Source organism: Thalassophryne amazonica, chromosome 21 (genome assembly GCF_902500255.1).
Source record: "Thalassophryne amazonica chromosome 21, fThaAma1.1, whole genome shotgun sequence".
Lineage (NCBI taxonomy): Eukaryota > Metazoa > Chordata > Actinopteri > Batrachoidiformes > Batrachoididae > Thalassophryne > Thalassophryne amazonica.
Window position 1 is genome coordinate 12,874,121 of NC_047123.1, and position 19,782 is coordinate 12,893,902.

At 43.9% G+C, this 19,782-nt stretch overlaps 1 protein-coding gene across 1 annotated transcript in view; it reads right to left on the reverse strand.

Annotated features, from left to right (window-relative positions):
- Positions 1-19,782, reverse strand: part of LOC117503563 (regulator of G-protein signaling 6-like) — a 168,519-nt gene that overhangs the window by 34,510 nt on the left and 114,227 nt on the right. Inside the window, exons 10-14 of the mRNA XM_034162823.1 lie at positions 17,082-17,156; positions 15,060-15,161; positions 14,075-14,136; positions 7,829-7,939; positions 2,045-2,170 (exon numbers count right to left, since the gene is read on the reverse strand). Coding sequence (XP_034018714.1) covers positions 2,045-2,170; positions 7,829-7,939; positions 14,075-14,136; positions 15,060-15,161; positions 17,082-17,156 — 476 coding nt within the window. The remainder of the gene's footprint in view (positions 1-2,044; positions 2,171-7,828; positions 7,940-14,074; positions 14,137-15,059; positions 15,162-17,081; positions 17,157-19,782) is intronic.

Consider the following 19,782-nt stretch of genomic DNA (forward strand, 5'->3'; position numbering starts at 1 on the left):
GGAGCAAGCGCTTCAGTTATTTTTTGAACTGGAGGAAGACAGAGTGTGCAGCGCGTCATCAGAGTCTGAAACAGACAGTGAGGATTCTGGTACTGAAAGAGATGATCCCTCTTGTTCTGGAGGAGCAACCAAAGCAGGTGGATCCACCAACATGCACACGGAGATCTGAACAGAAGGTCGGAGGGCACGCTTCTGTTTCCAGATCCAGATCTTCACTCGGACGCGCAGAAGTGACATACCCCAGCACCGACTGCTGGAACATGGAGGAGGACGCAGACACTGGTCCAGTAGTAAGTAGTAAGATTTCAGCCTCCAGGTTGATACACTTTCCCCCCAAAGTCCAAAACACCTTTTTCTTTTTTTTTAACTGACACAATTAGAACAATTTGCACCAACGCCAATAAAACTGCTGCAAAAAACAAGGCATTAGGGAAAAAAATGCAACTGGATAGGTGTTGAAATGGAAGATCTTATACAAATTTTATGCTTGCTCATAGGGGGTCGTTTTGACCGTTGGGGTTTTTCATAATTATTGTATGGCCTTGCCTTACAATATAGAGCGCCTTGGGGCAACTGTTTGTTGTGATTTGGCGCTATATAAGAAAAAAGTTGATTGATTGATTGATTGACTTCTGATATACATGTCGGTGTCACTGCCAAGTCTCCAGGACTACTGGAAACAAAGTCACATTTGGTCTGTGCCCTTTCCAGCGAAAGTCATGTCCAGAGACAGATTTAGATCGATGTTCTGGAACATACACCTAAGTGATCCAGATGAGGATATAGAAAATAAAAAAGGGAACATCAGGTCATGACAAACTGTTTCGAGTCAGGCCTCTAAGGCCTCTTTATGACATCCTCAGTGCCTGCCAGGCTTATTACCACTCGAGGAGTGAGCTGGATGTGAATGAAAGGATGGCGGTGACGAAGGCAAAAACTGGAATGACTCAATATTTGAAGGACAAGCCAACAAAATGGGGCATGAAACTTTTTGTGTTGGCTGTTTCACGTAATGGCTACACACTCAAGTTCACCATTTACACTGGCAAGACTGACTACAAGTGAGCACAGGCTGTCACGATGTGGTCATGAACCTGATCCAGCCATCCTCGCTTGGTATTGGGTACCACATTTACATGGACAATTTTTACACGAATCCCAAACTGTTCATAGACCTGGCTAACATGAAGTTTGGGGCATGTGGCACATACAGGGAAAACAGACGAGGATGCTCCAGAGGGATGGCAAATGCTCTCACAAAACATCTGAAAAAGGATCTATAAGATGGATAAGAGAGGGGCCTCTGGTGTTTGTAAAGTGGATGGACACATGACAGGTGTCTGTGTTCTCCACCATCCATCATGCGTTTTTGGGTGTGACAGTGCAGAGAAGGGTGAAGGATGAGACGGATGGACGCTGGAGGGTGAAGAACATTCCCTGTCCTACCCCAGTGTTGGCTTGTAATAAAAACATGAGTGGAGTCGACCTGTCTGATCAGCTCATCCACTACTACTCCATCCATCAGAAAACTACACGCTGGTACAAGACAGTGTTGCTGCACTTCCTTGATATTGCAACCACAAATGCATCCATCTTGCATCGTGAGATCAGCAGTGTCAAGCAAGTGCAGCCCATGACACACAAGGACTTTATGGTGGAGCTGGTGTGTCAACTGTATGGCGCAGACAAAACCAGTGTGCCACAGAACAGGAGCCAGAACCACATTCCTGTGCCAATTGTGACAGGCACAGATCCTCACCAAAAGGCCACTAAAGGCAAACTGAGGTGCCAACTGATTCTGATTAGTCTTCATTTCTGCTTTGACAGTCAGATGATCAGAATTTGGAATAAAGAACATTTCTGTCTTGTATTATTAATTCAAGATGATAGTGGGATGGTGAGGCAACTGTGTGGTGGTACCAATATACGCAAAATGGATGAATGCAGTCATGAAGGCAAAAAGGGGACCAACCTGGGAGGGGCCCATGAGTGTGGCTGCATCAGACCTTTTGATGTGAAATTTTCAACAATAAAATGTGCTTACTGCAGATTTTCTGAGCTAAACTCTGACTCCAGGAACTTGAGGAACAGATCCCGCCCTGCCGGGTCCTTTAGGGCCTCCCCCAGAGAGAAACCCCACTTCTTCACCCTCCACTGACTGAGATCCTTACTGCAAGAGAACAAAAAAACCAAGAGAACAAGGGAGGCAAAACCTCAAAGGGAACATGCTGTGAGCATTTTCAGACTGCAACTTCATCAGTTGAATCAGTTGAAATTTTACAGTAATATGATGCCTGAAAACAATTATTTTATCAGAGTAATTATTGTGTACCATGTTGGTTCATTGCTGGCTCTTGTTCTACTGCAGCAACCTCCTTTATGTTTTTCTTGTTTGAAGATACTCTGATTCCTATTACTGTACTTTCAGCAGTATAAGTTGCACTGGAGTATAAATTGCACCTTTTTTCTGCATTATCAGCTTTTTGATTTGAGCTTTTTGTGCATTACTGTAGTGTACTTTTTGCGCAGCCGGTCTGCTCTGTGTAAGCCTGATCCCGTCAGATCTCAGACACTAAGCAGAGCAGGATCTGGTTAGTACTTGGATGGGAGACCTCTTTGGAACACCAGCAACTGTGTGTGTTTCTCCAGGCAAACCAGGATTTGTGTCAGGAATGGCATCCGGCGTAAAACTTGTGCCAAATACCAAAGCGGATCTGGCTGTATCCGCTGTGGTGACCCCAAACAAAACCGGGAGCAGCCAAATGAACAACAATAACAACAACAACAACTGTAGTGTACTTTTTATTATTAGGATTTATTCTTTTATTACTCAAGTTTATTTTGTTTAGTGCATTGATTCCTGGGAAAGTCCCACATCAATAGTCCTTATAATTTTTAATAAGGACTGTATGATTTTTCCGTATATAAGTCACACTGGAGTATAAGTCAGAGGATCTCCCAAACCAGTTTAAAAAAAAAAAAAAGTGACTCATCCAGAAAATACAAAAGTTGATTTGTAGTGAAAATGGTTGACAAAATGGACAGAAATGTTATAAGAACACAAGACTGGATTTTGTTAAAATATCTTTTTTCGGCTCACACTATTCACGTATATAAAATTTCATAACTAACACAAGACATTAATTGTATGAAAAACTAATGAGTTTTTCAGTCAGTGATGAAAGTCTGACAACACAAACTGCATTTAATAAATACACTTACCAGCAAGTGATTAGAAAGCAAGTGTGATGTTTGTTGTCACATATAATCAACAAAGTAATCTCAAACTGTTTAAAACAGTTTATGAGATTACTATATGTACTATACAGAGGCGATTGCTCTAAGATTGCAAGGGAAGCTCAGCTTCCCCTAAAATGTCAAAAAATAAGTGATCAAATACGAGGTCTGTCCAAAAAGTAACAGACCTTTTAATTTTTTTCAAAAACTATATGGATTTGAATCACATGTGATTGCATCAGCCAAGCTTGAACCTTCGTGCGCATGCATGAGTTTTTTCACGCCTGTCGGTTGCGTCATTCGCCTGTGAGCACGCTTTGAGTGAGTGCTGGTCCACCCCCCTCGTCCGATTGTCATTGTCAGGGAAATGTCTGATTTATTTGGAGCTTTGCTGCATCAAATTTTTCCAGAAACTGTGAGAGACCTCCAGGTGGACACCATTAGCTAAATTCAGATGGCTTTCAGGGACGATTTTATGGGGATCACACAGATTGAGGAGTTACAGCCGGTTTAAAGACCGCCCACAGCGGCTGACAGCACGCCGCATTCCGAGCGGCGATCGACAGGCTCAAATGACCAGGTCATTTCCAAACTGAACGCTGTGTTGATCCGGGACGTCATCTGACTACCACAGAAATGGCAGAAGACGTGGACATCAAGACTTTTTCAGCACATTCCACTGTTACAAGAGTTTTTGTCATGGAAAGAGGAGCGGAGGAATGCGCCACCGTGCCGTGAATGGCGCAGGACAAAACCACAGGAATTCGTGCGTCAGGACGGAGCCGCATGGTGTAAAGCAACTCCGTGATGAAGCCTCACAGGACATGTTCTGGCATGTCCAGCTAATCCACAATTTCTTGGATAGTCACATGACTGAAAAGCCACCGAAAGCCGTCTGAAAGCCGTCCTGTGAGACCAACATGGAGGTGGTTTTGTGCCACGCCATTCGCGGCACAGTGGCGCATTCCTCCGCTCCTCTTTCCATGACAAAACTCCTGTAACAGTGGAATGTGCCGAAAAAGTCTTGATGTCCACGTCTTCTGCCATTTCTGTGGTAGTCAGACGACGTCCCGGATCAACACAGCGTTCAGTTTGGAAATGATCTGGTCGTTTGAGCCTGTCGATCGCCGCTCGGAACGCGGCGTGCTGTCAGCCGCTGTGGGCGGTCTTTAAACTGGCTGTAACACTCCTCAATCTGTGTGATCCCCATAAAATCGTCCCTGAAAGCCATCTGAATTTAGCGAATGGTGTCCACCTGGAGGTCTCTCACAGTTTCTGGAAAAATTTGATGCAGCAAAGCTTCAAATCATTCAGACATTTCCCTGACAATAAAAATCCGACGAGGGGGGTGGACCAGTGCTCACTCAAAGCCTGCCCACAGGCGAATGACGCAACCGACAGGCGTGAAAAACGCACCCATGCGCACGAAGGTTCAAGCTTGACTGATGCAATCACACGTGATTCAAATCCATATAGTTTTTGAAAAAAATAAAAAGGTCCGTTACTTTTTGGACAGACCTGGTATATACTGTTGTGTGTACATGTCACTGAATAAATATGCACTACAACACGCTCAACTTTTGTTCAGAATCAGCTTCTTATCACTGGTAACAACGTGGCTTTCCTCTCACTCATTCCCGCAGCTTCACAGTGCTTTAAACAGTGAGTACAATAGCGAAGCAAAGAGTGCAGCGAAACGAGACGAGCCATTGGATAAATGCTGGGCTTTGTCCTGCCCATCGGACGCTCAGCGTCTCTGGGGGTCTATGGGGCAGTGGGCCGGCCTCGGCTGGCCCGGACGCTCAGCTTCTGCATGATGATTGGATGATCTGTCTGAGGCTGAATCCCTTTTTGATTGACAGTGAAATGAGCAAATCGGCGATCTTTAGGTGTAAACATCTGTGGGAGCATTTTTTAATTTTCATTCTGTTCTGAGTTGAACCGGAGACCTTCCTAATCCTCTTAGCAGCATTTTCTTTGTTAAAAACGACTAGCGACAAATCGAGCTTCTATTTCTGGTGTTTGTTTTTTTGTAGCTGCTTGTGTTTGGAGACTGACTTCTATCACTCGGACGTCTATCTCAGTTTCTATCCCTACCGAGCAGCGGGTGCTGCTGAGCTCCTCCACCGTCACAAAGCACTCACAGGCGGACACACTTCACACTAGCCTTGCACCAGTCCCAGCTAGCGAGCTAGCTAGGTAGCAAGCTGCACATAATGGCAGACAATTTGAATGTTGTGGACTGGATTTTGGCGAAGCCATTTGATAGTCTTCCTTACGAAGAAAAACTTATAAACAGCAGGGCAGATAAACTCCTCAGATTAATTTGGTGCAAAAGGTGGGGAAAAGTAACAGGTCTTTTCAGCTGTCCTGGTATGACAAAGTGAGCTGGCTGACTGGAAGTGCTGTAACAAATAAAATGTACTGTTGGCCATGCCTCTGGATGAAACCATCTCAGGGATGTGTTGTCTGGTCAAAAGTGGGTTTTGGGGATCTGTCCAACTTTGACAGGGCATACAAAAGGCATGAAAAAAAAGCAATGAACATGTGAGTGCATGTGCAAGGTTAAGTTTCCTGGGCAGAGTCAGGGTTGAGCATGCAATCAATGAAGGCGCTCGCATTCAAGTGGCAAAACATAATGAAGCAGTTAAACAAAACAGAGCTTCCCTAAACCACCTTATTGATGGGACTTCCTTGCTTGGCCGTCAGGAGCTGTCATTTAGGGGGCATGATGAGAATATTGAATCATCCAACAAGGTGAATTACAGGGAGTTTAATGAAACATTAGCTAAATATGACTCTGTCCTGGCCACACAATTCCATTCATCAGCTGTGTTTTCTGGTATGTCCCATGCAATCCAAAATGACTTGATCTCTGCTCTTTCAGCCACTGTTTCTGATGAGATCAAGGATGAAATCCAGGCTGTTCCCTTTTTTGCATGGCAGGTGGATGAAACAACTGATATAGCTTGCTATGCTCAACTCTCTGTCATTGTTCGCTATGTGGATAGGGCAGGTAAAATTCAGAAGAGCTTTATTGGATTTTTTGATGTTTCTGGGGGAAGAGATGCTCAGTCTGTTTTTGAAGTCTTGAATGAGAACATGCAGGGCTACAATTTCAGGGAGAAACTTTTGTGGTGCAAACCTATGATGGGGCTGCTGTCATGGCTTCAGCTCTCAATGGTTCCAGGCCAAAGTTAAAGCAATAGCCCCCAGTGCAATGTTTGTGCATTGCTATGCACACAGAGTGAATCTGGTTCTGTCTCAGGGGGCTAAATGCTTATCTGAGTGCAGAATATTTTTTTGCATCACTCTCTGGGTTTGCCACATTTTTCTCAAAATCCACAAAGAGGATGTCTTTTCTTGAGTCTGCAGGCTGCTCAAGGTTGCCCAGAAATGCTCCTACTCGATGGAATTTCACATCACGGATAGTGAGCACTGTGGCAAACAATTATGATGCCGTCCTGCAAACTTTTGAGATGATCATTGCAGATAAGTCCATGGATGATGACACTTTAGACTGTGCCAAAGGCCTTCTGATGAAAGTGGAGGATTTTGAGTTTGTGTTCATGTTGTACACATATGAACACATCTCTCAGACTGATGTGGTGTTTGACATTGTCCAGCAGAGAGCTATGGATGTTCTGTACTGCAAGCAAAGAACTGAGTCTCTTCTTGCTTTTGTCAAAGAGAAGAGGTCAGAGGGAGCTTTCCAAGCTGTTTATGCCAAAGCAGCAGATCTCACATCAGACCCACAAACTGAGCCCATGAGAAAACGCTGTCTGTCACAACTACAGGATCCCAAGGAGCGCTACAGAAATCTGTACATGGCCATCCTAGACAATCTCACAGAGCAGCTACCTCAGCGTTTTGCAAATTTGGAAAGTCTGCGCTTCTTGGAATTGTTCAATCCAGGGAAATTTGATGAGATGAGACAAGTGTTTCCAGAGGAGGCATTTCAGAGTGTCCTGAAAAGTTTTGGCCAGTTCTATGATTCAGGGAGACTGAGGTCTGAACTTCAAGTCCTATATTCAAACCAGGACTTGCAGGGCAACAGGGAAAAGTTATGTGATTTCTTGCTGATTCTGAAAGACATGGAGTTGGACAGTGCAATGCCTCAGGTGTACAAACTATTGTCATTAGTGGCAACGATTGGAGCTACATCTGCAGGTGTAGAGAGGAGCTTCTCCTGTTTAAAGCGGCTCAAGTCTTACACCCGCAACACCATGGGCCAAGGCTGTTTAAGCAGCCTAGCTCTGCTGGCCATTGAGAGGCCACTAGTCAAGCCCCTGGAAAATACGCCTTGTTGGTACGACAGGGTCACAGATCATTTTCTTGAAAAGGAATGGAGGGTAGAATTTACCGACACATTTTATGATGTAGGCTGAAATTGAGCTTCCCCTCCTTGAAATACCAGCATCTGCCACTGGTACTATATGTATAGGATTATTATATGTATGTTAGCAGGAAAATATGCCTTCATTGTCATTTCTATTTGACTTTTGTTCTTCACCTGTAAATGTATTTTTTCCAATGAACAAGGAAACAAGTTCAATGTGCACTGAAACAAATGTGAATTCTGCTTTTCTACCTGGTCTCCAGATCCCAGAAAAAGCCGTCGTCACTTGTCCAGGGGTTGGGTGGCTCTGGTGCTGTCACAAAGGGGTCATACTCCAGGTACTGCTCAGTGTAGCTTATCAGACTGAAACACCAATATACAACAGAGGACAACAAAAAGGTCAGGGTGCCAGGCAAAATATCCACAAAATTATACTTAAAAAAATAAATAAATAAAAAGAGCTTTCATTCAGGGTTTTCTTTTTTTGTTGTTTTGTTTTCTTGTGATGTGGGTTCAAAATGTTAACAGCATACTGCACGGTATACTGTATGCTGACCTATTTTTTTAATGTTAACATTAAAAACTAGAGTAGAGAAGCTTGAATCTTCGACTGGACTGGGTTGCTTGACGTGAGGACGTTTCGCTTCAAATCACAGAAGCTTCCTCAGCTAAAATTCTTGCTCTGGTAGTCTGACTTCTGTCTTGACTCTTGTAGAGAAGAATAAACCAGAAGCCAACAAAAGCTGGAGTTTTGGTGTGAGTTTGGTCCTTTCAGGTAGAGACACATCCTCCAGCAGTCTCTGCCTCAGAGCTGAGATGGCCTCAGTGGTGGGGATGCAGGTGAACAACGAAGTCAAAATATTGTTAACAAAATATTAGACCTCCAAAATAATCTTGATAGTCTTTACAAAAGGTTAGAAACCTTAGTGGGGGAAGAGGCCCATAATAAGATCACAAAGTTCATAGTTAAAATTCAAATGGCTGAGCATTTAAAAAGTAAGGAGCGGCAAATCAGGAAGTTTCACAACCTTTTAGTGCAGAAAAGGCGTACTTTCAGGGGGAGTAGTTTTAAAGATACACCCAGACAAATTAGTGAGAACAGGGAAAATTGGGTAAAGAATCTGTCCAACAGGGTTCTTACACAGACAAAAAAGGATGTGCTCACCAAAGGACTAAATTTCTCAGTGACCCCTAAACATATACCGACAGCAGATTACATCACTGCAGTAGAGTCAGCCATTAAATATAACAGTTTGTCAGAGTCAGAAGCTGGGGACCAGAGTCACAGCAGTGCTTAACAGTGCTAAGCCTCCTCCGTCAAACATCACTGGAGAAGAACAGAAAGCTTTGGCAGTACTGCAGAAGGACCAAAGCATCCTTATCCTGCCAGCAGATAAAGGCAGATGCACAGTGGTCCTGAACACATCGGACTACGAGGCCAAGATCAACAACTTGCTCAGTGACTCCAGTACATACGAACGTCTGAAGAGAGACCCCACGAGTGGCTATAAGAAGAAAATCATTAGCTACCTCCAAAACCTGGAGAAAGAGGGACTCATCGACAGGCAGACATACTACAGACTGTACCCGGGGGACACCACTCCATGCATCTATGGACTGCCCAAAATCCACAAACAGGACGTGCCACTCAGGCCTATTGTATGTAGCACAGATTCCATCACATACAATTTGGCCAAGTACCTCAAGTGGATTTTGGCTCCTCTAGTGGGTAACTCAGACCACCATGTGGAGAACACACAAGATTTTGTGAACAAGATCAAGGACCTGCAGCTGGAGGCAGATGAAACTATGGTGTCATTTGATGTGACTTCGTTGTTCACCTGCATCCCCACCGCTGAGGCCATCTCAGCTGTGAGGCAGAGACTGCTGGAGGATGTGTCTCTACCTGAAAGGACCAAACTCACACCAGACCACATCTGCCAACTCTTGGAGATCTGTCTTAACACCACGTATTTCCTGTTTAGGGGGAATTACTACAGGCAGATCCATGGTTGTGCAATGGGGTCTCCGTTATCCCCCATTGTGGCCAATCTGTACATGGAGCGAGTGGAGAAGACAGCCTTGACGTCGTTGATGGGCATCTCTCACAGTCACTGGTTCAGATATGTCCATGACACATGGGTTAAAATCAAGCAACAGGATGTCAAGGACTTTACAGAACACATCAATTTGGTGGATTCCAATATCAAGTTCACACGTGAGGATGCCAGAAACAACCATTTAGCCTTCTTGGACTGTGATGTTACGATTGGAGAGAACAGGCAGCTCCAGACAGGGGTTTACAGAAAACCCACTCACACTGACCAATATCTGCTCTTTGGCTCAAACCACCCCCTTGAACACAAGCTCGGGGTGATCAGGACTCTTCAACACAGAGCCCTACAGGTGCCCACAACTGCAGAGGGAAGGGCTAAAGAACAACAACTTGTACGGAAAGCCCTCACAGTATGTGGGTACCCATGATGGTCCCTGAACAAAGTGCAGAAGTCCCAGAAAACAAAGAGACCAGATAGACAGGAGACGGCGACAAGAAGAGGAGGAGTGTCTCTCCCTTATTTAGCAGGAGTAGGGGAAAAACTACAGAGAATCTTCAGACAGCACAAAATCCCAGTTTACTTTAAACCGGTTAACACCTTGAGACAGAAATTAGTTCACCCTTAGGACAGGATCCTTAGTTACAAACAGAGCAATGTAGTGTATTATATCAGATGTCAGGAAAACTGTAATGAACACTACATAGGTGAGACTAAGCAACCTTTAAACAAGAGGCTATACCAGCACCGCAGAGAGGTCGCCAGTGGACCTCAGTCTGCAGTTCATCTCCACCTGAAAGACACTAACCACACGTTTGAGGACAAGGAAGTTAAAATCTTAGCCAGAGAGAAGAAATGGTTTGAGAGAGGTGTCAAGGAAGCATTCTTTGTAAAACAGTTGAAACCCAGCCTTAACCGGGGGGCAGGTCTCAGACACGCTTTGTCCCCTGTTTACAATGGGGTACTCAGGTCAAAGCAGTTTCAGTCTTTTGTTCATGGTAATGAGTCATTCACGTCATCAGGAGAGTCGTCAAGGGAGCCATCAGGGGAGGCTTCCATCCCATCATTGGGAGAGTGCTAACTAGAGCACAATAGGTGCTAATTAGACCTATTGTTTAGTCACTAGCCTATAGCAGTCGGCCTCTCGGTAGGAGGGGTCTGGTTAGGTTAAAAACTCCAGCTTTTATTGGCTTCTGGTTTATTCTTCTCTACAAGAGTCAAGACAGAAGTGAGACTACCAGAGCAAGAATTTTAGCTGAGGAAGCTTCTGTGATTTGAAGCGAAACGTCCTCACATCAAGCAACCCAGTCCAGTCGAAGATTCAAGCTTCTCTACTATGGAAACCACCTGGACAACTGAGAGCCTACACAGAAATTAAAAACTAGAAGCACTCAGAGTGCAAACCTCCGCCAAGGCCATGGGGTCACTGACACTATAACATCTACACGCCGTGGAATCATTGAACCTATAAAAGTCTAACGATGTTTGCTCAGTAGTAAAAAAAGTTTCATCTGCTGTGACTGGATAGCATGTATCCTTAGTGCTTGGCATCACAGTTTATTGCAACTTGCACCTTTCCCAGAAGCTACTGTCATCTGAGCACTTATACTGATATTGCATGTGCTTATAGACAAAAACAAATGAGACAAAATTCAATTTATTATTCAACTAAACTGCAAATATATTAATTTTTTAACATTTATGAAACTTCTCTAAACGAGGCCATAGGGTCACTGACCCTAAAGAGATTCCCTCCTTGGCACAGTGATCTATTTCTTTTTGTCTCTCTAAAATTGTATATAATAATCATTAGATTATTAATATATAAACAAAAATAAATTTAAGAAATATTACAATTTGAAAACAAATGCACCCGAACGTGATGACAGCTGCAACTGCTTAATGCTAACTTTTAACATTGAAAATGCCATAGACATGCTAACACGTTAGCATTGGGATCCGGATCGTGATCCAGATCACCACTAAAATTTAATCACTTGTTCCTCTTGTCATTTCCAACCACTCCACAAAATTTCATCAAAACCGTTCAAAACTGTAAGTTATCCTGCTGACAACAAACAAACGCGACCGAAAACATAACCTCCTTGGCGGAAGTAAAATATAATACAATCTATCTGCAGTACATCCAGAAAGTATTCACAGCGCTTCACTTTTCCATATTTTATGTTACAGCCTTATTCCAAAATGGTTAAAATTCATTTTTGTTTCCTCAAACTTCTACATGCAATACCCCATAATGACTGTCATTTCTTATTTTACATTTTCACAAATTTATTAAAAATAAAAAACTAAGAAATCACATGTACGAGGTCTATTAGAAAAGTATCCGACCTTATTTTTTTTCAAAAACTATATGGATTTGAATCGTGTGATTGCGTCAGACAAGCTTGAACCCTCGTGCGCATGCGTGAGTTTTTTCATGCCTGTCGGTTGCGTCATTCGCCTGTGGGCAGGCTTTGAGTGAGCACTGGTCCACCCCTCCCGTTGGAATTCCTTTGTCTGAGAACTTCCTGAGAGACTGGCGCTTTGCTTGATCAAAGTTTTTTCAGAAACTGTAAGGCACATCCAAGTGGACACCATTCGAGAAATTCAGACAGTTTTCGGTGAAAATTTTAACGGCTGATGAGAGATTAAGGAGTGTTACTATCGCTTTAAGGACAGCCCACGGCACCAGACGGCGCACCGCGCCCTGAGCCATCGTCGTCAGCCTGTTTCCAAATTTAAGCCTTTGTTGACCCAGGACGTCGTGAGAGAACAGAGAAGTTTCAGGAGAGGTCGGGATCAGCAGTTTATCCGGACATTCCACTGTTAAAGGAGATTTTGTAATGAAAGATGTGCGGACGGATTCGCGCGTCGGCACCCAGCCGCTCATGGCGCGGCACCACAGAAAAACACCTCCGTTGGAAGTTTCACAGGACAAGTTTGAACATGCCCAGCTGTTAAACAATTTCTCGGATACTCACTCGACTGAAAGCCATCGAAAACCACCTGAATCTTAGGAATGGTTATCAACACAGAGGTGTTTTTCTGTGGCGCCGTGCGATGAGCAGCTGGGTGCTGACGCGCGAATCCGTCCGCACGTCTTTCATTACAAAATCTCCTTTAACGTCCGGATAAACTGCTGATCCCGACCTCTTCTGAAACCTGCTCTCTCACGACGTCCTGGGTCAACAGAGGCTTAAATTTGGAAGTTTTCAGCTCGAAACAGGCTGACGACGGCGGCTCAGGGCGCGGCGCGCCGTCCGGCGCCGTGGGCTGTCCTTAAAGCGATAGTAACACTCCTTAATCTCTCATCAGCCGTTAAAATTTTCACCGAAAACCGTCTGAATTTCTCGAATGGTGTCCACTTGGATGTGCCTTACAGTTTCTGAAAAAATTTTGATCAAGCAAAGCGCCAGTCTCTCAGGAAGTTCTCAGACAAAGGAATTCCGACGGGAGGGGTGGACCAGTGCTCACTCAAAGCCTGCCCACAGGCGAATGACGCAACCGACAGGCGTGAAAAAACTCACGCATGCGCACGAGAGTTCAAGCTTGTCTGATGTAATCGCACGTGATTCAAATCCATATAGTTTTTGAAAAAAATAAAAAGGTCGGTTTCTTTTCTAATGGACCTCGTACATGCATATTCACAGCTGCTGACATGAAACTAAAAACTGAGCTCAAGTGCATCCTGTTTGCGCTGATCATCCTTGAGATGTTTCTACAGCTTAATTGGAGTCCACCTGGGGTAAATTCAGTTGATTGGACATGATTTGGAAAGACACAGATCTGTCTACATATAAGGTCCCACAGTTGACAGTGCATGTCAGAGCACAAACCAAGCATGAAGTCAAAGGAATTGTCTGTAGACCTCTAAGATTGTCTTGAGGCACAAATTTGGGGAAGGGTACATACATTTCTGCTGCTTTAAATGTCCCAATGAGCACAGTGGCCTCCATCTGTAAATGGAGGAAGTTCTACTCCACCAGGACTCTTCCTAGATATGGCCGCCCATCTAAACTGAGCAACTGGGGAGAAGGACCTTAGTCAGGGAGATGACCAAGAACTTGATGGTCACTTTGTCAGAACTCCAGTATTCCTCTGTGGAGAGAAGAGAAACTTCCAGAAGGACAACCATCTTTGCAGCAATCCACCAATCAGGCCTGTATGGTAGAGTGGCCAGATGGAAGCCACTCTTTATATGGCAGCCCACCTGGAGTTTGACAAAAGGCACCTGAAGGACTCTCAGACCGTGAAAAACTCAATTCTCTGGTTTGATGAGACAAAGATTGAACGCTTTGGTGTGAATGCCAGGTGTCATGTTTGGAAGAAACCAGGCGCCATCTCTACAATGAAACATCTCTGCACTGTGCAAAATGGTAATTTGACGATGACATGGATACATTATATTGTGGTGTAAGGTCAAGTAGGCAGCTTCCTGTACCTTTCAGCAACCTTAGACATCCTCATACAGTGACGCTGTAGCTGGGTGTGCAGGAATAAAATCTGAAAAAGACATAAGAGAAATTACATTTTCAGACATTTTCCAAAATCAGGTCACTTTAAGTGGATAAGTTTTCATCAGGCTGTGATGATGAATCCGACTGAAATGATGTAACAGGTAAGATTAAGACTTTATATTTACTCCATGTGTGGATGGTTTTAATATTTGTAACTGTCTGAACTATTTGCATGAGGACTGCAGCAGTTATGCAGCCATTGAATGGACAGCATCCATGGACATTTTGGCTTATGAGTAACTTACAAGTAACGTGTGTGAACAATCGCATAACTTACCTACAACGTATAGTTCACGTATGCTGGATGTATCAGCCATATGCTGGCATACGTCAAAAAATAAAACTCACCATATTACGGTATATCAGTGTACTTCAACGTGCTCTTAACTTACACAAAACATACCCATAACTTATTAGACGCATGCCAGCATATGCCAGCTTTTTAATACACTTAGCATACACTGGGGTGGGGTAGTGTAAAGCAGCAGGTCAAAACAAACAGACACGGCAGCATTGAAAAGCGAAGAGTGTCCCCCCCACCTCAGACTGTGACTATAACACTGTTCTCTTTGCTTCTATTAAGAAACTTGGAGAAAGAAACCATTAAGCTGTACCAAAAACAAAACCCCAGCAGGAACTGTGTGTGTGTGTCTCTGCGCGCACTGCTCAAAACACTGTTCGCCTAATGATGGATAGTCCCATTTTCACAGAAGGATGACAACTGTCCTTATGTCCATCAAAGATTTTTGTAACACACTCCCTTATAGGAGTTGGATAATTATATAGGCAGTGTTGTGGCACTTAAATCAAATGATTTTGGTATATTCATCACACTACACTGATGGAGACTGATTCTGTATGAGTTAGACGTTTCAGCAAACCATTCAAGAACATGGGGTTGACATTTACCTCCTTCTCCACATCATTCTTGGTGCCTTTTCTGCCATGGAATGAGGGAGTATGTACAGGACTCTGAGACTGCAACCCCTCATCCGCCAAACCATACACTGACTTATGAGGTGAGACAGAAAAGGTAAAAGACAGGATACAAGATCATTATATTCTGACAGCTTATACAGTCCTGGATAAGAACTGTGCAGACACACACAGAGCACTTTTGTAATATAAAAGAATACAGTCTATTTAGAAAGAAGATCATGGTACCTAGTTACAGTTTGGTGGACTGAAACAATGCCGCTGAAGTGTCACACGCAAGGACAAAAACAGCTTAGCGTGACGGACAGGTTAGATTCCCATCAAAAACTGATACCCAATGGGTCTTCAAGACTCAGTCAGGTCTTCAAGACAAAGTCAGGTCTTCAAGACTCTGACTTTGCATATGAAGTGTCTTGCTGAAGAACAAGCCAGGCAGTCTAAAGCACACACTTTGAATCAATCTGTGCCCCCATCTTGGTAGTCCAAATCTTAGAACCCCATCACAAATAACAAGAGTGAGCAGGAATCAAGCAGAATCAGCCGGAACAGGAAATTCCAAACCTCAAGGTGTAGTCAACAGGGTCAGACAGTTGGACAGCCGTGTATGACTGCCGGACGACCACGTGGAATGTGGGTGGATCCAGTCTGGACTGAGTCATGCTCACACGCACAACTACAGCGTAAACATTGTCAGACAAAAGTATAGGATCTACAGACCGCTGTCAAAATGGCAACAGAAGCATAAAGTGCTCAAACTGCTGGACGGATGCGCCCGAGTGCTGTCACTCACTCACCCACTCACTGATTCACTCATCCACTTACTCCCTCATGCGCCTAACTTCTGGGCAGGACATTGCCCCGGCAGGGTGGACATACGTATCTCACACATAACAGACTGTCAGCACTGTGTTCATGGACACAGCACAGCGATGACAATGTGATGAGCAAATGGAGTACCTGAGAAGTCACAAACTGCAGGATGGCCCCTGACATGGGATACATTTATGCCGTGGTGGATGAGGCATTTGTTACCTGATGTTTTCAGCAGACGGTGCAGCCAGGGTGAGAGCGAATTCACCACAGGGTGCAGTGCCTGGCCGATGACCGCCCTGTGCTGTGACACACACCTGAGGCTGTACTGGAGGTGAGCTCACATGTTGATTTATGGTGTCATGGGCTGGCAAAACAGTTCAACTGTCATTCCTTTGACAGAGTTATATGGTAAACATGTCATATGTGTATTACGGAGGGCGATATCCCATTCAGCTGCATTATGGGCACTGCACTGAGCCTCTGATGTGCACAATGACGCATTGACAGATGTTGCTTTCAGTTTGATTGTGCAATGTCCATGTCCACTTCACATGATGGATGTGTGCCATATACATGTTGCTTATCAACATTTCCTTTGCGTTCCCTGAATGGGATCCAGTGGAGATATGTGTACATAGGACAAGCAGGACATACCGGTAGGATCTGACGTGCCTAATGCATTTTGGGGTTCCCCGACCTCAAATTGTTCTGAATGCTGTTTTGACAGCGTACAAATAAGTAGATTGCAGTGGGATTGCGCTGAAGCTGCACACTGACTGCTGTTCGATGGGTGTCCCACTTGGGCTCTGCCACGGTGTTTTGCACATGTGCAAAACATTTGAGGCAGGATGCACAAATGGGCCCACCCAATGTTGACTGTTCTCAGACTGCTGTCTGACATTTTCAGACTGCACCTCAACACCTTTCGGATCTGGGCTGATTCGTCATTCTGACACCATTTGGCTTCATTTGTGCTATGTGTGATGGGGGTCTTACTTCACACAGCCACCTGCTCTGCACTTTTATTATCACTTTTATTCAGTTATCAGAAATAACTTTCTATGAGACAAACACAAAATACAAAAAAAAAAAAAAAAAAAAAGAGAAGATCGCAAATACCATGCATCTCCTTTTATTAAAACACTTGAAGATTTCAAATTACACGTGACATTGAACTGTTACCGTCTTAAATTTTTGAGGGTTCTTCTTACGTCTGCACTTCCGAATGTCCATTTCTGTGGTGTTGACACAACCAAGCTGAGGTACACAAGAGCACAAAAACAGTACTGAATTACTGTCAAAACAAATGAACAGAGATCATACATTTAGGGCCGTATCTCAAGGTTCTATAGCTAAAAAGCCTGGCAAAATTCCATATGAGCATGTCTGAGTGATCCAGTGAATGAATATTCTGAACGCAAACTTAAGTGATGTGTTGTGTGGGCCGCCAGAAGAGGAGGTACTGCTGGCCCACCACCAGAGGGCGCCCTGCCTGAAGTGCGGGCTTCAGGCACGAGAGGGCGCTGCTGCCACGGACACAGCCGGGAGTGACAGCTGTCACTCATTAATTCCTGACAGCTGTCACTCATTCTTCATCATCTCACTCCATAAAACCCAGACGTCATCTCCACCTCATCGCCGAGATATCGTAGTTCTATGAAGGTAATCTTCTCTGCCAGCATTCAGTGATTTCCAGAGCTATTGTGTTGCAGCTGTCAACCAGAGGACCGGCGTGGGTCACGACTGTTTCGTCCTTCGTCTCGTCAGATAAGTGGTTAAACACACGCTGCACGAGTGTGTGTTAAAGGTGGAGGTGGCATTCCCACCGTTGTTGTTACGGGGTGTAAACACACCCACACTTGACTGTCTTTGTTCTTCGCCAGCAGTACCAGATCCGACAGTCGGGGACGGTGATCACATGGGAATTCTGGACTTGGCGGCTCCAGTATTCACCAGGTTCGGCGGCGGCGGAAATCGTGTGGTTCCAGCTCTTCTCAGGACAGACGTCTTCTATCCTCGAGCCTGCCCACACGTCACCTTTGTGAATTGACTGTTATCAGATTCTGAGATTGTCTGTGTATTCGTTGTGCACCTTCACAACATTAAATTGTTACTTTTTGGCTCATCTATTGACCGTTCATTTGTGCCCCCTGTTGTGGGTCCGTGTCACTACACTTTCACAACATGATGGGTGTAAAGGGTCTGGATCAATGGTCTACATCCGGGGTGCCCAGTCAGTCAATCGCATAAAAAAAAAAAAAAAAAAAAATCTGTCACATCAAGAGGATTTAGTGCTGCTATAACAGACTGATGCAGAAGGTGGCAGCAATGCACCAATAAGAAATCCAGCTGCCATTAAACACCATAGAAGAAGAACAGCCAGGGGAAATGCTACAATGGCGGAGGCTAAAAAGTCTAATAAGCCTTCCCATTTTCATTGAGTGGGAGGAGGATTTTTTTTTTGTTTGTTTGCAGTCTGAATAGCAAATCCATCTGTCTTATCTGCAATGCTAATGTGGTTTTGCCAAAGAAAGGGAGTGGCATTTCAAAATGAGCTACAATGCAAACTTCCCGGCGAATGCAAACGTCAGGAAGTGCAGCTCTCAAGAAATTCTGTTACACTGTGATGGAGGAAAGGATGAAGGAAATGGCAGAGGATGTTGAACGGCACCTGATTAATAATACTGACAAATTAGTGTTTTTCTCTCCAATTCAATGAATCCACTGATGCTGTGGATGTGGCTCTGTTTTTGTTAGAATAGTTTTTGACAATTTGAATGTAAAAGAAAAGCTGCTCACCATTTTTCCTTTGAAAGGGCACATGAGAGGCACAGATATTTTTCAAGTTTTTATGGAATTTGTTAATAAGAACCAGTTGCTCCTCTTCAAACTTGTCTCCATTACAACCGTTGGGACTCCAGCGATGGTTGGATATCATGATGGGTTCATCGGATTGTGCAAATAGTGTGAATCTTTTCTGGATTTCCTGAATTACCATTGTAAAATTCACCAGCAAGGGTTATGCGGGAAGATTTTTAACCCTCTGGAGTCTTGGCTATTTTGGGGCATTTTTGACTACTTTTGGTTTTACCTTCATAATTTACCTTTAAAAAACTGTTTACCTGGACTTGTTTGGTGTAATTGTTTTCAGCACAACCTCACCTGTGTGACTTTACAGTTTTTCTTTCATTCTGACATACTGCATTAAAACAGTGACCCAATATTCACCCAAAAACATGTGAAAACCAGAAATATTTTTAACCAACCATTTTCATAACTTAGAATGTAAATATAAATTGTAAACTTCAAAAAATATATGTAAAAATGTAACATAAAGTTATATACAGCAATTCACATTAAAATGCAGGAAATGCTTCAGGTGTTTTTTGTGGCTATTTACATGCAATAAGACGCCACACAAGTTATATTTGTGCCACTCCTGTTCAATGCACATCAGAAAGCCAAACATTTGTACATATTCTACCTCAATATCCATGTGTATTTTTCCTTAATTACTTGTTTTTGTAGCATTTTTATTGGTCTCCTGACTCTGTTAGTGGCCAAAAAAAGCAATACAAAAAGATGTTTTGGACTTTTTTGGGTGGGAGGGGGGGGGTCTCTCTACCTGAACTCCTGTGTTCTCCGCCCCTGTTGCCTGCTGGGGCAGTGTGTGTCTCCATCCTGTTCTGTGTTCCAGGACTCCTGTAGAACACAGAACAAGAAGTGCGCGGTCCGATTCACTGTGCAAATCTGTGTGCACAGATCGGTGAATCCACCTGCTGTATTATTATTGTTGAAACTTTATCTTTGTGTCAAAAAATTGTATTATATTGCTGCACAATACATTGTGGCTACCCTATGGCTTTCGTTATGGCTTGGTAGA